The 18,831-nt window shown below is 41.6% G+C and overlaps 1 protein-coding gene across 16 annotated transcripts in view; it reads left to right on the top strand.

The window, feature by feature from the left end:
* TSPAN4 (tetraspanin 4) overlaps nucleotides 1-18,831 on the top strand; it is a 415,828-nt gene that overhangs the window by 387,134 nt on the left and 9,863 nt on the right. For all 16 annotated transcript variants that reach the window (XR_015288709.1, XM_086895703.1, XM_086895711.1 and 13 more), the window contains one exon: nucleotides 15,154-15,255. Coding sequence is in view for 15 of the 16 variants with exons in the window: in XM_086895703.1 (XP_086751829.1) it covers nucleotides 15,154-15,255 (102 nt within the window). In the remaining variant the exon portion in view is untranslated. The remainder of the gene's footprint in view (nucleotides 1-15,153; nucleotides 15,256-18,831) is intronic.

Genomic DNA, 18,831 nt, shown 5'->3' with positions numbered 1-18,831 from the left:
TGCTTTATGCAAAAGCTGAATATCTGTTACTTTTGATTTGCATGGTCTCAGCTCTGTTTCCAAGATTAGATTGTCTGTGGCACATTTATCTATCAACAAATTGTTTGTCTACGTGATGAGACATTCCCTTTGGCAAGATGGATGTGGTTCTTCATTGCTCAGCCTCCAGGTTATAGCACTTGTGATTCTTGACTGAATGTTTCTTTCACAGACTTCTGCCTGCATTTTGCTGTAAGGCCATTGGTGCCACTAATGTGAAGTTAGCAAAGAAATTAATAGTGCTTAATGAAGTCTGGGGATGTGGGGACAGTCTGACATCCACGGGGAGGATTCTGAAGCTTTGCAGCTTCAGAACAATTGGAATCCAGTCCCTGTCCCAAGACTCTCTGTGGTGCTGTTGGAGCCCTCCATGTTTTAGTTGTGCGAATCTCTCGGTGGTGCTGATGAGCCTTGGCTGTGCTGGCAGCAGAGAGAACTGGCACATTTCTCCTTCAGTAGAAATTTCTGCACTGGCATGTTTGCCTGTGGTGTCACAAAGCTTTTCATCCTCCAGGGGCACTGATTCCTGTGAGATTTACATCCCACATTTTGTCTTCTTGATTCCCGAGTCTTTCCTCCTGTCAGACTTGCTGCCACGCAATCTTTTGATACAATGGGGTTTGAGAGTTGTAGTGATCCTTTTCACTATTAATATACTGCAGCACTTCAAGTGATACTGATGGGTTTCACCATTGGAAGTTCTCTTGATGACTTCCAGATTTTCCGAAATTCAGAGACAGGGACTCTGACCACTGACCTGACTAGCACTCAGAAGAGTACACCAGGTTTTTATATCCCAAAGCAACACTAGATTGAATAGAGTCTTCTGAAATTACAGTCAACATGTTGTCTGCGTTGATTAGAAAGGTAATTTGGGCCACTGATTTTTGTTGTTGTGTTGTTGTTCTTCTTGTTTTGTTGTTGGTGGTTTTTTTGGGGGTTTTGTTGTTTGGTTTTTTTCTCTATTTGTCTTCACGGATGTGATGGTGAAAATTCCAGCAACACTATGTCAAGAAGTATAGGAATAGGGAAAAATGCCAGATCCTGTATCTTTCTTTTCTATTTTGGAAAAGCTGTCATAGCTAAAGATTCTAGCAATTTTGACTTGCATTTTCTAGCAGTCAAGCCCAAGAAAGGTGAAAGTTGGATATCAAAGACTTCCCCATCTGTTGTCAGATCATTGCACAGTGAAGCAGTTCTTGTGTGACCACTTGAGAGCTCCTGCTTGTCACAAGTACACAGCTGAGGGGACTTGGTCACTGCCTCTTCTTAAAGTGGTCATGCTTTGTCAAAAAAAAAAGAGATTTAAATAGATTCTGGGGAAAACAAAAAACAACCACCAATAAAACACAGGCGTATCATAAGAAGGAAATGGTCTTTAGTAATTTTTGTAAGTGCATTTTGATGCTCAGGTGATGGTGTTGTATGTCCAGTACTCATTATTTTGTGAGATTCAGAACAAGTATAAATAGTCTAAATAGCAACAGCATCTCTTAAATAGTCCTATCATCAGCCCATGGAGCTATGCCAGAGTTTCACCAGAGCTGGGAAGCTGCCAGCCTTCACTGGATGAAATCATGCGAGGTAACAATGGCAGCGAGGCAGAATGACAAATACAACTCTTTCTTCTTACTAAGCTGGAGGGAGGGGACTTGCCTTTTGTTTTTTAATATTTTAAAGCTTTTAGCATAAACCACAAGGCCTCAACATCTTATAACAGATCTTTTTTTTTTTAGTAAAAGCCAAAATTCTCAACTACAGTTACTGGATTCAGTATCTGGAGTATTTTACAAACTCCCATGCCAGTAATACAGGACTTCTCGAAGTACCCCAAAAGCTGGTGGTACTGGTAAAAGTTCCAGGTAACTCCTTTGGATTTAGTGACTTGTGCAGATTAATCCCAGCCTGCAATTGTTTTTCATGCTGCTGGGTTAATTTGGGGGTGTTGGGATTTTTTTTGTTACTTACAGGTTTTTCCAAAAGCATTCTCTGACTCTTCAGTATTTAATATTTAGGTTCTGCTGTTTCTCATCCCGAGCCAAACAGGCTGTTTTGCACTCCCCTGACAGAAGGGGGAAAATGTGTTAAAGGAAAATGATCAATGATGAATAAACAGCAGAATTGGTCTCAGACACATTTTTGTTCTTGCTAAAACTGCCTTTTCCAGCACTAATATGCCTGATTTTTTGAGCAGTAGTTGGGTGTGGTCTGGAGAGGGTCCTGGTGATCCCACATCCTGCCAAGCCAGTGCTGCAAATTCTCAGGGAAGTAGCTGGTAGGACAGGTAAAGGACAAAGGACAAGGAAGAGACAGTGTTCCTATGAAATTAAAAGAGCCAAAAGAACTCAATAGCTTGGACTGCAGAATAATCATGGGGCATTCATTTCTGAAAGTTAAATTGAAGGCGCCTTTTGCTGTTTCTCTTGGAGTCCCAACTTTATATAAGAAGGACTAAAATGTGCTTGCTTGTACCTGGGGAGTTAAGGCAACACATTTTGGAGCTGCTCACCTGTGAGTCCTCAGGCTTGGCCTGTCCCTGCAGCCCCAGTCCTGGGGTCTGGGAGCGTGCAGGCTCCCACACTGTAACCAGGGAAGCCACATGAAAGCAGCCTCTGAGATAAATGCCATGAATGTGCTGCAGGGCACATGAGCCTGCTGCCTATGGTGGCTCTGGAGCAGCTGGCCTCTGTATCTTGGATAACACAACTCCCAGAGGACAGTCAGTGTTGGCATGGACAAGGGAGATACGGATTTGGCAGATACAGAGCTCATTGAGATAACTCAGGCTGTGATTGAAGAGAATTTGTGCCCCAGATCACAAGTGCCAGTTTAAAAGGAGCAGTGCTGGAGTCCCAGGATGGGATGTGCTAGAGACTGATACGTTTGCTGTCAGCTGTTCTTTCAGGATGGATTTGAAGGAAAGGTCAAAGTGCAGGGCATAGGTGACATAATCTGGCATGAATAACCCAGTCCCTATCCATGGAAAACTTGTGGCCTGTTGGGAAGATTTCTAAATTTTAAGACCAGATGAAACAGTTACAGTCCTCTATGGTCCATAGTGTTTCAATCAGTATTCTTGTCATCAAACTAATTATATCTGAACTGTAATTTTACAAAATTCTTGAATCTTGGTTTAAAGGCATCATTGACTATGTCTCATTCCTCAGTGATTTGTTCCAAGAGTTTATTTTTACTTCATGGCTAAAATTATGCCTTGTTTCTATCTTGTATCTTGTATCTTCTATCTTGTATTTGTCTAAAGTTCTAACCATTAACTCTCATTCAATCGCTTTGTGTTGGATAGAATAAAGTGCTGTCTTCTGTTGAGAACTGCTGCTCCATGTGGGTACCTGATGATTGCAATTACACTGCTTTTTGACCTTGTCACTCTATTTAGTTTTTCCAAGAATGTTAGTCACGTGAAGGAAAACACACTTCTCAGTGATGGCTTTTTATTGTAGGTCTTCTCTGGAATCTTTTCAAATTTTCAGTAGATTTTTTTAAAACGTGGGTATCAGTTCTGCACTGTAGAGGTAATGACAATAATCTGCCTTTATGCAGCTGATGTTGAATAAACCCATGACTGTTTCCTCTATGAGCTGGGAATATTGCCCTCACAGCATGTCCGTTTCCATTTCTTCAGTCCTTCCACAGGTTTCCTGCTTTCCAGAATATAGTTTCCAATCTCATAGTGTGACCTCACATGTCTTTTCTGGTATTTGTCTGAATAAGCCCTGAGGCTCTGTAACCAAGCAGGACAAGTGATATCAGCAGATTCTTTAATGCATGGCAAGTTTTGTGTGGTATCTGCAAAATTTCATTAGCAGTGATTTTTTGCTTCCTTACGTAGCATCAGAAAAATACCAAATAACTTTGGATCAAAAACCCACTAAAAACCCTGCTGAATGAATCCTGGTTTTTGTAATTTTTTTTTGGTGGTTTGTTTTTTGGGGGATTTTTTTGTGTTGTTTTAAAATTTACTTTTTAAAATACATTCAATGTGGCTGCAGTGATTTCTTTTTTTCCTCTTGTGTCCCCATAGCCCCTGACACTGATAGCAATTTTCAGTCAATTTTGAGCTCTTCAGAGGTGTCAAAACTACTAAATTTAGGTAGCTAGAGAGACCCAAATGAATGCCCTATGGAAAAAAATGTCTTGGAGCTATTGCAGGCAGTGTTATTGAACATCAGAATCCAAGGGGGATGAGAGGGAGCAGACAATTTCCACTTTTAAGGAGAGACTTGGGATTAATGCTTCTCTTTTGTAAAAAGTCATTCTCTTAATTAGGAAAGAGGGGGCTCATTTTGAAAGGTAGGAACATGAACAATAAATTCAAAATAAGCCAGAGGCAGCTGAGGAGCACCCTCACAAGTGTTCTTGGGACTGTGTCACATGTGGCAGATTTAATCTTTCACTTTGGTTTCTGCTCATCTCCAAGGGATAACTCACCCCTCTGACAGAGACTGTTCCTGAACAAACCGGACCATCACAGACACAGTTCAGTCTGCCTGGTTTGCTTTGAGCACCTTGGTGCCATTCCTGGTAGAGGCTCTGGAACGTGGCAGAAAATTGTTTGAAGTCCTAAGCTCTGCCTGTTTGAAAACACAGCACCTTTGGTGCCACTTAGCAGGGTGGCTGCTGCTCGTTTGGTTAAAGCCACTTTTTCTGTGCAAAAACAGCACATGCAGTTCTGTTCTGTGTGGAACATCCAGTCTCTCACTTGGTGAAGGCACTGTCACTTATCTCTGTTTAACATATGGGGTATCAACCATATTTCCTTCTTCATTCAGCTCATGTAACTTCCAGTGAGAAATGTGGCTTTGTTCTGACATCATTTGAAGAAGAGAGTGTTGGAAACCTGCATTTGGTACCATATAATTGTGACTGGCAGTTTGTTTATTTGCTTGTTTTCTGTTATTATGGGAAGCAATCTCCATGTAGTTTATTCATTTGCAGTGACTGAGTCCCAAATCATTCCATTCACGATTAAATCTGCTTTCAGTGAAGTGTATTGAAGAGCTGCAATTGTTTGTTTCGTTAAAACAAGGGAGGCATTTAATAGCAGTTATTCACTTCTGTTACTTTGGTTATTTACCAGCTTTCCAAGACATTTTGTTTACCAGTTTATGATATCACCACTGAAAAGCTTACCTGGGAATTAAACCCAGTAATTCCAGTTGCTGAAGGTCAGAACACCCATGGTGTCAGGGTCATGGGTTTGGAGAGGGAGTGGTTTCCAAGCTTGAATGTACCCTCATAGAATCATGTGTCTGAGCCACTGCAGAAACACATGAAGATGCCAAGTTGCATAAATGTGAGCAGCTCCATTGTCAGGAATATTCCTGCCAGCTGATGAGCTGGCATTTAGCATGTCCTTTGTTTTTCCAAGTGATTGGAAGAAAATAGCACTTTTCAAGGAAAATAGGTAAGGGGGATCATCACCTTCTCTGGTCTTTTGCCAGGCAACTCTTGCACTGGTTTTGTTGAGTTTCTGCCAGGTAGCCAGCTGTTCCTCCAAAGCCCACTGTTTGTCCTGGATTTTTGGATTTATGCTGCCCTCTTTCTCAAGGGGTGCATTGTGCACCTTTCCTACTTCCAGACTGAGCAGAGACCACACTGCCAGAGGAATGAAGCCCACTGGAGTGCACTTGACTTCGCCTGCTGCTCTGTTTCCTCCAAGGATGATGGTAGTTCTCCTCACAGCATTATTTATTTAAAGTAAGTTAATTTCAGAGAAAGCTTATCTTAAGAATAATAAAGCAGGCTGTATGCAATCCTTGCCTCCCCCTAAGGATTAACGTTCCCTGCATCTAGGAAGACACAGCTCTTTCAATCTGTTTCCACAGAATCACTCTTGCCAGACAAGTTTCTCCAGGCAGAGTAGCAGATTTTAACCCTTCAGTGGGTTTTGTTTTTAAATGATTCTTTTAGTTCCAGCTCAGAGAAAGATGGTTTATCAGCACATTTGTTTTCCTTGTTCTAAGGAATAGGGAAAATTTCTACCCCTGAGGAAATTAGCCAGCCCTCTCCCCCAGCATCTTTGCAGCTTGCCCAGTTGTTACTGGTGCCAGTGGAGCTGAAGTCTGTGTTCAGCAGAGCAGCTCTGACACCAAGAGGTGGCAATGCCCATGCCTGTGGATAGGAGCTTAGAGCCTTCCCCGTGGCCCTAGCAAGTCTCAGGTGACACCAGAGACCTGATACAGAGAGGGTGCAATTGTTTTGATGTTTGCAGAGTTGTTTTTACCTTACAGCAATGAACAAATCTGTATTTTGGTTTGTATTTTTCTACCAAAGTCATAAATATATGAGGGAATTAAGCTGACTGGATAAACGGATTTGCAGATATCCCACATTTAGTGTGGGGGCCTCGTTCATCTTCTTCCCACAGTGGGAGCCCAGGGCATGATTTGCTTTATCCTTCCTCCTCTGATATTTTAGTAGTGCTTTCTCTTATTTGAATGCTCTCTCATTCACTTTTAAGCTAAGTAAATGAGTATGGTAAATAATTGAAGCCAAGTTTGATCCCATGGGATGGCTGCAGCAAATGGCTCAGTGGGCAAATGGCCAAGTTCTTCATCTCAGTGAGCAAAGTGCTGCCTTCCCCTTTTCCAGCCTGCAGCATCTGCAAAGGATTGTATGTCCAATGTCACTGTTCCTGGTACCTAATCACACGGGGGTCATTCATTCCTACAAGGGAAGTGCCTTGTCTCCCTGCTTTCACTTGTCTCTGCAGTCCTGAAGCCTTTGTGGCAGCTAATTGGATCCAAAGCTCTATTGACATGTGCATCCCTAGGTGGATGGGGGGATTGGTGCTCTTTTTTGGGTCTGCCTAGTTTGAGATAACAGGTTGTTAGCACTCCAAACACAAATGCAACCCATCTTTCATGTCTCTTGGCAAACAAAGGCTCAACAGCATGTATCATGTTAATTAGCATCCTTCCCAATTTGTTTATCTGAGGTTATACTGATGACTGTTGAGGACAAATGAAAGTGATTATCTATTTTAAAAATTTAAAAAGAAAACAAAAGGTAAGGAGGCTGAATACAGATAACCTGGGAATATGCTCAGCATGAGCATAGGTTTTGAAAGGAGTGTTTGCCTTTGCTGCTGGCCTGGATTCAGTGTGCGTGGGATTTCAATACATGAGCACAGTTCAGAGGAGTCTTTACACCCTGGCACAGGTGTGCTCCTGTGGCCACTAGAGATCAAGCCAAAGTTACCATTTACTGGGACAGGAAGGAAAGGACTGGATCAGGAGCATGTGTGGGGAAAGACGATTGGAGTGAGGGATGGCACAGGAGGGAGACAAGGGATTTGAGGGTAGGTTGTGAGATCTGTGGAATATGAGGCTAATTCATGAAGGCAGAGGAGGCTTGCTGAGAGCAACAGTTGTTGGGAAATGTAACTGGAGAAAGGGAACAGAAACTCTTTTGTGTCAGTCAGCTTTGGAGCAATATATGAAGTATATGAAGAAAACCTGCTGCAAAGGGAGTTTCATTCTGGAAAAGAAATGGCACAGTTAGACCACGATGACTCCCAGCTTTGCCTGTGTCACTGCTGCTGAGGATGGGCATTCTTTTTACCCAACCAGTTTAATAATCTGAAGAAGAGCCTCATTATATGTAACCAAAAGTTTCCTTCTACAAAATCAGAATCAAATATATCCTGAATGTTCTGTAATTAGGTGTGTCACAAAAACCATGCACTTTAGTGTTCACTCACCTGAAATTCCTCTGACACACTGGTGAGGCTTTTGTCACCAAAATCCATCATGGTTAAGAAGAATTGACTTAATAACGTGGTAGTTACTTTGCAGTGTCAGGCTTTTGAGTAAGCAATTGATTTGATTTACCTGCCTAGTTTCACCCAGCCCTTCCCCCATATTTGCTGCAACATTCAAACTCATTTGAAACAAGCAGCAAGGCAAGAATTCATATTTAAAGCTTTTACCCCTAGTTTCACTAAAAATAAAGAAGATTGGGGTTTTTTAAGGTCTTGGACTGTCTCATTGGGAAGTACCTTACTGGCTTCATTCTCTAAACAAGCCAAGAATCTGCACAGCTGCAGCTTAACATTTTGAGCCTGTGTCTGTGAGCTTATTACGATGTACTTTATTTAAACAAACCAGGGGACGTGACGCACAAGTAATTCAGCTGTTGCTGTGTCTAAGAACAGATTACATGGAAGTGGCCTCTGGCTACAGAGCAGTGCATTTCCCCTTACACCAGCAGTAATAGGAAGCTAAACAATGATAAAATGCCTGTCTCTCTCTTGGACTTTTAAAGGCATCATTTGGACAAAATCAGGTGCAGTTTGCTGGAAACATTTGAATTTCCTCTTGCATGAAAAATTTTGAGTTGCAGAGCCTATCTAGTTGCCATCCTGTGATCTCCTTTTTAAAACAGAGGAACTAAAGCTGCTGTGGCATTCATTGGCATTTCAATAGTATGAAAAGTACAGGGATGTTTCAGTGGCTTCTTTCCTGCAGCCTCAGCTGGTTGCTGATGCCTGCACTTGAGCACAAGCAGGTGCTTGTGGGCAGAAGACAGTGGCTGAAGCTGCAATTAATTATATACGCAAACCGTGGCCCCAGGAAACACTGGTTTGAAAAACCCGAGTTCTTTGACTTTATTAGTTTCTTATTAAACACTATTGCAACTTCTTGGTTCTTGCTAGAGTACACAAAGGGAGACTCTTTCTCTTGCAGTTTCACCAATTGCCTGCTCCAGGCCAGTGCAAGATGTACTTGTCCTTCCTTTTGCTTCCAGTTTTACCTCTAAGTGTCAGGAAAGTCCCTTCCTCATTCTTTTTCTCTCTCTCTCTCAAGTTGGAAACTCCATTCATTGTCTCAGATTCTATACAAGATCTGCACCTTCCAGATTGGGTTTGGTATTCAAATGCCTACTGCAAATTATTTATTATGTTATTAACTTTATGGCATGACTAGAGTCAGGTTATTCCTGTTTTACAAATAGCTGAAACAAGAGAAACAGTGACTTTTCAAGACTGTGTGGAGGGCCTGTGGCACAGCTGAAAGGTCTTACCTCAGCTGACCTAAGCCAGTAGGTTTCAGAAACATACATTCTTTCTGCTCCCAGACCATTTCCTTTGATCTTCTGTTCCTGTATTCTTTACTCTTCTGAAGTTACACAGCCAGTGCCAATGTATCTCTGTTGATATCAAATGCTGCTAGAGCAATAAGTATTCCAACTAAATCATTGAAGTCTAGAGGATCTGTAACGTGATGCCAGATGTTGACTTTTGCAGTCAAGCTAGGAGAACAGAATTCACTAGTTAGTGGGTTTCTGTGCTAAAGGAAGCAATTAAAAAAAAAACACAAAAAAAACCCCAAACAAACAAACAAAAAAAAAAAAACCTCACCAAAAAAACCCCCTAGACATTAAGTCCTGAAGTTGTTCCACATTTGGGGAAGAAGCAAGGAAGGGAATCCCACAGTGCTGAGCAAATTGTTCTGAAGATGTGTGACATTGCTGATACTGGCAAGAAATTAGTATATTGTCCCTTAACTGCCATATATCACCAAAAATCATGCAGTATCTCTTATTTACTAAAATCTTAAAATATTTCTATTTATAGGCAGACGGTGTAAGGAAGATTTCAGTGGTGAGGAGAGCATTTATGGCTCTCAGCTTCTAATAGAGAGGCTCTGGGACATCTCATTTAAACCAGCCTTACCTGTTGGTACAATCAATCTCATCTCTTCTTAGCAGGCAAAGGCTCCCACAAATGACCTTATAGATTAGGCACTTTCTGTTTACATTCGATTTCCCACTGCCTGCTATTTGTAGAGAATGATTATCAAGGCATTAAATTAAAAGTTTTGCCCAGTGGGAAACCATTGGATATTTTGTCATTTCCTTAGAGCCTCTCCTGTTCTGCTGGAGAGGCAGAGAGGTAGGGGAAGCAATCACCAGAAAGGTCAGGAATATTTGCTTACCTATATTGGAACACCGCTGAGAGGCTGTCTTCAGTTTAGGGGACTTTTTGGGTAGAAGTTTTGTTCAGGTTGGGGTAGGAAAGCAGTGAGGCTTGAAATTAAAAGTCTCCAGTTGCCTGCAGGCTAGAAATCTGGGGATGCTGCTGGCATCCTCTGGCCTTTTCCTAAACGCTATGCCCAATCTAAGTGACATCTCACGCTTTCAGCAAGTTCAAAAGGAGTTAATAAGGATCTCCCCAAAGCCTTCTTTTGACCTTTATTCCAGAGAAGATTACAGCAAAGCCACCTTCCCCCTCCGTGTGCTGGGACAGGGGGAAGGACTTCATGCCTTCGGTATTGCTGGAGCTTCAGTTTGATCAAAGTTTTGCGTCATATTAGCTGTAAATACTGGTAATACCCGAGTTCTGCACAGACACAATTCTCTTGTTTGCCCAAGACGTTTTCCTCAAAGCACTTCCTTCCGCTGATCAGCAGCAAAATTACAGGACTGGGCTTCTCAGGGAACAGTATTTGTCTTCTGTTTCGTGCCTTAGCAGTAAGTACATAAACTCTAAAGCCCTTCATTTAGACAGAGAGTGAGAGGTCTGTGAAACCACCCCCAGGAACTGAGAAAGCCCCTGCAGTCCCCCATCTGTAAAACAGAGATGGAATTAATTATAAACCTGGGTGTTTGCAGTGCAGAATGTTCATGTAGTGCTTTCAGCATGTCTGTGCTAAGCAGAAGTTTAGTTGTTTCTGTTTAATATTACAGTTTTTATCTCATCCTCAATTATTCTTAAGTTGTCTTATTCAAGGAGACAGGGTAGAGTCTGACAGCCCCAGGTCCTCTTGAAGCGTGCTGCCTTCTCCAGCTGGGCTTGTCAGCCAGCCAGCCACAGTTCTGCTCAGAGGCTCTGGATTTCTGAGGCAGTGAGGGGACAAAGCTGACAGTAAAAGCAGCCTTGTGTGTACATTGCTACAGCTTAAGTAGCTGCCTCAAGGGAACACAGGTTAAGAAGGAAACACTTTAATTTGGCCTGGATTTATATGCAGGCTGGAGTAAGATTTTTTTGAGCAATCTTTTGTCCTGGCTGTAGTTTAGGTGAGGCTCAGATGGATCCTTGCCCATTCTCTCTAACATCCAGCTTCTGGCAACTTTTCCTGACCTCTGTGGCAGGTTCTCTCCAGTCCTGCCACATCTCTTGTAGCTTTCCCTTCTTCAGTTCAGATACTGAGTTTCCTTCTTTACCTGAAACTCTCTGCACATGACCTGGCCACCTTAGATCAGTATATATATATATATTTTTAGAAAGTCTTTGTAATAGGACAGTGAGAGATTTAAGTGCCCTATTAGGGCCTAATGGAAGTCAGTGAGAAAGTATTGCCACTGTTTACAGTAGGAGCAGGATCTTAGCTTAGATAAAGGGCAGCAATATGCATGCCCTGCTCTAAGAAGTGCTTCTCTTGTAGGTATGGATTGTAATGGATCACCATACTGGGACACATTTACCCTACCAGAAACACCACTGGAACCTGTTGGGGCTGATGAGCATGGGCAAGGCTCTAGTATGTCTAAACCCAGGGCTTACAGGAATTTACATGGATGGTGTGCCAGCTTCAAGCTTTCCCCTCTCATCTGTTGACCAATGAATCCCAAGGAGGAAAAGATTTTTTTCTCTTCTTCACTAACAGATTGATGAAAGGTTCTTGCTGCCAAATCTTTCAGAAACTCTTTTGTCTAAAGAAATCTCTGGTATTGCACATGTCTAAAAACAGGCATCTCATTTAGAGCAACAGTTTGCCTGCAGAGAGTTTTTGTTATTCTTCTTTCTGCTACTTCACTAGAGCTGTGATTTGTGAAGGGCCTGGCTTGTGTATGGAAGAATGCAGCAGATTCAAATTGCAGAATATTAAATATATTACTTCAGTCCTGATTTGAGATAGACATTTTGCCTGGCTGAGGACTGGTAGCTCAGAGATAAATAAGGGAAGCTGACAGATTGGTGAATATTGGGTAGGATCATTTGTCAGGAGATGTGATGAATCACTGCAGCGCAGCATTTCATTTTCAGAAAGATCATTTTCTGAAAAATTCAAATTAAAGGCAGAAGAGACAGCTGGGGGTGTTTTGGGAGTTTTCATTTAAATCAAACTTACAATTAGAATAAAGGCATATTGAAAAGTTCCTGTTATTCTAAAAATATTTAGAGGAAGGAAAAAAAATTGGGGGTAGAAGGAAACAGGAGGACCTGGAGGAGCACTTGCCAGCTATGCCCCACAAATAGGCCTTGGATTTTACTTATCCCCCTCTAGTCAAAGCCAGTAGGAATCACACATCTAGAGCTTCAAGCGGTGCTTCAACTGGGGGAAAAATATCCATCTTATAACCTTGCACACAGGTTATTTGAGCAGAGGTCAGTGTGCTTCTAATAGGACTGCACGTAGAGACTGAGCTCCTCACAGTGGGAGCGAGAGCAGTGCTGCGGTTTAATTAGGAAGTCCAAGGCTACGTCAACACTGATTAATCCATGCAAGGTAACACAATAATAACAAATGGAAACAGAGGGTGGGGGGGCTTCCTGCTGGTACTTCAGCTGCAGACACAAGTTCCAGGAGGCCAAGGGCCGACCCCTGTTCCCCATTTCTCCTGGAGCCCAGTAGCCACCCACAAACTCAGCTGTTCTGTTCAAGCTTATTCCTGGGGTTTGATCAACACCTTTCTGACCCTAGTGTAAGCAAACAGAAGAGTATGAATGCTTCAAGGAGTAGCTCTGTGACAAGGAGACTTAAAATCAGCTGCTCTTCAGAAGGTAGCACACTGTTGTACGTACAGCACACTTGATCAGAAGGTCAGATGGAAACTTTAGTAAAAGAGAACTGTGTAAAATCCTACCTTTGCCATCACTCAAATCAATATAAAGTTCTCTGTGTGTGTATATGTGTAAAACTGGTATTTCCAGATGCCCTCCCTGTCAGTGGACATGAAATAAAAAGGTAAAACAATCTGGCCATACTGTTCCACAACATGTGTTTGCCTCTTTCAAAGTTTCAGCTTGCGAAGAGATGAGAGGAGAGATAAGGAAATGAGACACGTGTGGTGCGGGATTCTAAAAAAAACTTACATCCTCTTCTAAGCAAGATTTTTTAATAGGCATTTTATTTTTGAAACAACAAATAATGATGGGTCATACCATGTGCAGGACTTCATGCTGAGGCTTTCTGAAATAGCAATGGGAGAACTGGTCACATAGTGCCTGTTTTCTTGACTAATGCTCTGCTGGTTACTTAGTTTCTGAAATACAGAAATCTGATGGCAGCTGTGTTCCCAGTATAAAGGCCTTGCACTCTTTGAGCAGGAGAAGTGGTTAATTTTATGAGGAAGAGAGGACTTGCTTTCATTTTGCTTCAGTGAGTCTTCCCCAGGTAGAAAGCAGATCAGAAATCCTTGGTGATACAATCTCTTGAGACCACGTTAAAGCACACATGGACTAACAAAACTTTGCTCTTCATCTTCTATGAATGGTTAGTTAATAAATTATCATGATGTTAGTATCCTTCTCAAATAGGATGTCAAGGTTGCAAAGCAAAACTTGAATGAGGAGATGCAAACTTTGCATTTTGCATCCTTTTGTTAACATGGCATTTACCCTTCAGATAAGAATCACTTTTCTATCCCTTGTTCCATATTAGTGCTGATATGAACTTAAGACTGGTGTGTAGCTCTCTCACTCTTCAGGGCAGATATTCTCAGGTGAGAAAAATTAATATTAAAAATAAATCTTTCTCTTTCATCTTCAAGGTAATGATCACCTAGCTGGATTTGTGTCCCCACCTGCCCTCAGTTACCCTGTTCCTCTTAACCTTGGTCAGTTTCCGAATAAGAATTAGTTTTTCAACAATTAATTTACCTCACTGCCTCTGTAGCACATTAACTAAATTTCCAAGCCTCTCTGAGACTGGCATCACAACCATGCCCTTCTGTCCTAATTGATGGTTCTGCTGGAGACCACAGCACATCCAGTTGAGACACAGGGAGCTGAGGGTAAGGGCAGAGCTCAAACACAGTTCAATCTAATTCTTAAGTGAATGCTAGGAATCCCCAACACATATAAGTTTATAGTTTATTGCCTGTAATTTTCTCAACTAATTCCAAATTTAATGACAGCTTTCAGCTTTGGTGTTCTAATTAATGTACTAGTGACTACATATAATCTCTGTGTAAAGCCAAAAGCAGCTTACTGATAATTATGGGGGATCACAGCACCTGCTGTTCAAGGAAGGCATCTGTGAGAAAGGCCTTGCATGGTAGTTAAGGTGCTGAGATTAAGTTGTGCTGTTTCTTGTACTGCCTCAAAGCTCTTTTATTGCTGGTTCAACATGATGCTGGTAAACTTTCAGGAAGGAAGAAAAAGAACTGGACAGATCAAGCACAATCTTTTGCACATATAGCAGAAGCTTCCTGGTGAGCTTTTGAGGTCATAGTATTTTTGTAGAGTCGTATTGTTGAGTAACTTAATATTTTCCCCATAATAATTATGATGTAGAGGGTTGAAAATTCCTCTTTTACACTCCACAAGATTCTTTTCATCCACCTTTTTTGCAGCTGCAGTCAAGAAAACAATTCTGACTGCACAAAGCAGAAGTAAAGCCCAAGTGTATGGCAGAAGCAGAATACCTTTGCTGCCTCTGTTAACTCAAAATTAGCATTGCTTATATTGTTTTAGACACACGCCTCCCCCTGTTGGAATGATGAGTTCCAGAGGGGCAATCACTAGGGAATACACCATGTCTGTCTGTTTTCCAGTATGGAAGGGTACACATTAATGCACTTGGTCACAATTAAAGATAGTAAGCTAAAAGGGAACACTGTGTGTAGATTAATGTTTTCATGGATAGGCTTATTTGCAAAAATGAGTGGTTAAACTGCATCCAGTCTCCCTGTAGTACTTTGATAGTTATGTGAGAAGGGAAAAGATGTATTAAAGGTCTCTGTGATGGGAAACAGGAACATGAACTCAGAAGAGGAACTCCTCATGTTATTTACAAAGTGTTGGTTAAGCTTTTATTGATTTCAGTACAGGACCATTGTCCAGCATCTCTATGTTCTGTGCACTTCGATTCTGAAATGTGATACTCAGCAAATTTCAAGTTCTGTGTCTTGTGCTTTTGGTTTTAGATTGACAAGTATGCTCAACGGGATCTGAAGAAAGGACTTCACTTGTATGGGACAGATGGAAATATTGGCCTCACTAATGCATGGAGCATCATTCAAACAGATGTAAGTCTGAGCTCTCTCTTTTACCTCTTCCTCTTTACCTTCTGGGTTCTGTAACAGCATGTTTTGGGCGTGAACCTAATTATACCTCCAAATCCCAAGCCACTCTCTTTCTCCCACCCAGTCAGCACATTAGCAACTAAACTCTCTGCTTTTTGTAACAAATAGTAATTTTTATTTATTTCTCCTTTGGCAGGAAATATCTTCTTCCTTTAAGAAGATTATATTAAGTTGATGCCTAAATATCATGCAGTTCTGTGCTATGTGGAGGGCGAAGGAGCCGGTCAGACAGGAAACAAGCAGTACCTTCTCTTTGAAGTCAAAGGGGTGGCTTGTGTTGGGATGAAGAGCAGAAGCATGATAGCAAAGACCCTCTTCAACCACTTTTTCATTTCTGTCCTGTCTCCTTTCACTGCTACTATTGTAGTAGCAGTGAGTCAAAATGGAAACAGACCATGGTGTTTGCAACCTCCTCCTACAGTCAGTACTTCTTCCCCAGCAGAATGCAATCATCCTCCATCACAGGTGGACGGGGAATGCTTTTTGCTGTGTTGTCACTGCAACACAATTGTTCCTTTGTCATGATTCTCTGACAGCCCTCTGCCAGTGTTCATCTGCTAAGGACTGGTGAACATTGTAGCTGGCTTCCCCCTCCTGTCCTTGTCTGAGGTAACACCATCGCTGACAGTTCAGGTTTATTAGCTCTGTACTTGTTGTTTCATATTCAGTTCAGTCAGTTCTCCTGGGGGTGATCTTCTTGATTTCATGTTCTCTGCTTCTTGAATGGAAAAGTGCTCCAGCTTTTCTGCTTTAGGCAGAAGCACTTACACTGCCTTGACTTCACTCAAAATATCTTGCATAGCTTTTTCAGTTTCTCTTCTAGAGATGCAAGTGTGGTACAGACAGGAGGGGTTTAGTCTTGTCTGATGTCTTGAATGGATCAAAGACAGTAACCTCTCCCAGTGCTCCCAAAGTCTTCTCTTCTAGACAATACAAGGTAACAGGAACAATAGACCTCTAAGAAATGATCTGAGAAATTAAAAATTTGAGATCATTATCAGAACAAAAGGACTGATTGGCCAAACTCCTTGTACATCTTTGGGTCTGCAGGACCTATCTGTGTTGAGTGCAGTAGGTTGCCTACAACACACTTGTGTGTCAAAGACAGCTCAGGTCCAGCAAACAGACCAATTTCAGTCCTGCATCCAAACAACTACACATGAAGAGTTCTTTCAGTTACCTTTGAAAGGTCTCAGCATTCTAAAATACTGTTAATAATTTCCTCTTCCAATACTTTTTCCTTTTTCCAATACATCAAATATGAGAAGGCATCAATTACTGACAAGAGAAATGCGTTATGTGGGGCTAACCTGAGAGTAAGATGTGTGAAATATAGATAAAATTTTTAATATCGTTGCTTATATCCAACAGTATTAGAAAGTTTACTCTTTTACAGTAACTTAATTATGTGTAGTAAAAATGTAGTAAAAACTACTATTATTAAAATGCTTGCAGTAAGTATTGATCTGCTTTCAGTGACACCCCAGTAACTTAAAAGCATATAGCAAAGGTGGTGGAAAACGTTTTTGGAAGACTTATGGGATGTAGACACCATACTTCTGCTCCCCTTTGTGTAAAATAGGTGTAACAATATATGCAATGTCTAGTTCATATAGTCACGTTTTTTCCAAAAGCTTCACAATTGGATTGGATCCAGAAAAGATGTAAAAAAATATTAAGGATTTTGGAAAGTGACATTATGGTGAGAAATTTTAAAGGCCTTACCTAAACAGGCAAAGATGAAGTAGTGATGTGATTGCAGTCCTTAAAAAGAGAGCAGGAAGGAAAGAGGGTTGTGAGAGAAAAGGGCTCTGTAATTGATCCAAGAGCTTAAATCTCAAGTTAGACATATCAAGTGGTAGGATGCTGTTGTACACAGTAAATTCTTTTTCTCTAAAGAATAAGACCTGGCTTTTTGCTTAAAGGAAATGGTCACAGTTCATGACCAGCTTAGGTTTGAGGCAGGACTCACTAGTCTGTGGTTTGTGTAGTGCTGCAGATCACAGTAATTTGTCCTGGTAAGTCCTTTGGTCTTGAAACTCATTATAGTTTAAAGAGTGCCTTACAGGTTTCAGATGAAACTCATGTTAGCTAACTCCTAGGAGCTCAAAAGGTGACAAGAAAATGCCATCCCCAGGGGACATCACTCTCTCATGGCCACTGTGAAATTACCACGTACCAGCCTGGCAGTGCCACAGCATCAAAGTCATTGTGTTCCCCATGCTGGGCACTGAGGAGAAACGGGGAAGAGCTCCCAAAGATCCATTTTTGCCACTTTGCATAATTGGTTCTCGCATGTATCTTTCAAAACTGTGTGGGAATAGACTATTACAGAGGTGCAGCAAAGACAATCCCATCATGGTTAATTATGTAAAACACTTTGCAGTTGAATAGAGCTATCTAAATGCCAACTTGGGGGGTTTTTGTGTAATAATCATTATGTCTTACATCCCTAATCAGTAGAGTGTAATCACTGATTGGAGGATTACAGCAATACAGGGGATTTTCTTCAAGGGAAGTCCCAGCCCAGGCTTGCTGTTTGCATTCTGTCTCCTAAGGCTCTCAACAACACCCACAGTAGAACAACCACGTTGCCATATAGGACAGTGTTTTTCCTAATGGGAGACATTAGTTACTGGTTGAGCCATGGCCTGTGTCTCTATGTGGAAAACAGCAGCCTCACAAAAAAAAAGCGCCATGTAAAAAACATGCCAGTAACAGAAATCATAATGAGCCCTTGTCCCCTCTGCATTTGCACTCCTTTCTTTGTAAAAGTATTTCTCAGAGCCTGAGCAGTGGTTAAAGCAGTAGCTTAGACACTCTGGCATAGTTCTTAATTTCTCCCAAGATTTACTTAGATAGAGATCATCCCCATCCTGCATTCATTAGGTACTACTGTGTATGGCAGCTTTGGCTGAAAAAAGGAGGAAAATGTTTTTCCAAGGAACCCCATTTAGATGATTTCTGTGGACTGGCCAGTCACAAATCAGAGGGGAGTTTTGACTGGGAGTGTGTATGCCCATGCACACAGCGACTTGTGAGTGGTGATTGTCTGAGCGTGAAAGACCTGAGCACCTTTTGAGGAAGGTTTTCTTTTCCGAAGCCTTTGTGCCTTGAGAAATGGTTTTCCTCTTTTTAACAGAAGCCTACCATTTTCAAGAAACTGGAAACAAGGAAGAAACAGGGCCTGTCTTTAAAAAGAAGTTGCAGTTTTGGCTGATGCCTGAGCTGGTCATGTTACCGATAAAGGAGCTGGGTTAAGCTGCAAACCTGCAAAGTGTATGAGAGGAAAGGCAGTAGACTCATTTTGCAGTCCTAGTAAGCCTCTAGGTCAGGGAGCTGTTTCAAATCAGAACATTCTATTGATTTCTTTTTAATACCTTCAGCTAACCAAACTCTCAGCCTTTCTCAATAGCGTTTCAAACCTTAAAAGGATCAGAAACACAAGCAGATGAATTCTGTGTGTCGTGACTGAAGACTACGAAAGCTTACAAAGTGATTTTCAAACATGACTAAAAT

The sequence above is a fragment of the Cyanistes caeruleus genome, chromosome 6 (genome assembly GCF_971803275.1).
Source record: "Cyanistes caeruleus chromosome 6, bCyaCae1.hap1.1, whole genome shotgun sequence".
Classification (NCBI taxonomy): Eukaryota; Metazoa; Chordata; class Aves; order Passeriformes; family Paridae; genus Cyanistes; species Cyanistes caeruleus.
This window is presented reverse-complemented; position numbering and strand designations above follow the sequence as displayed.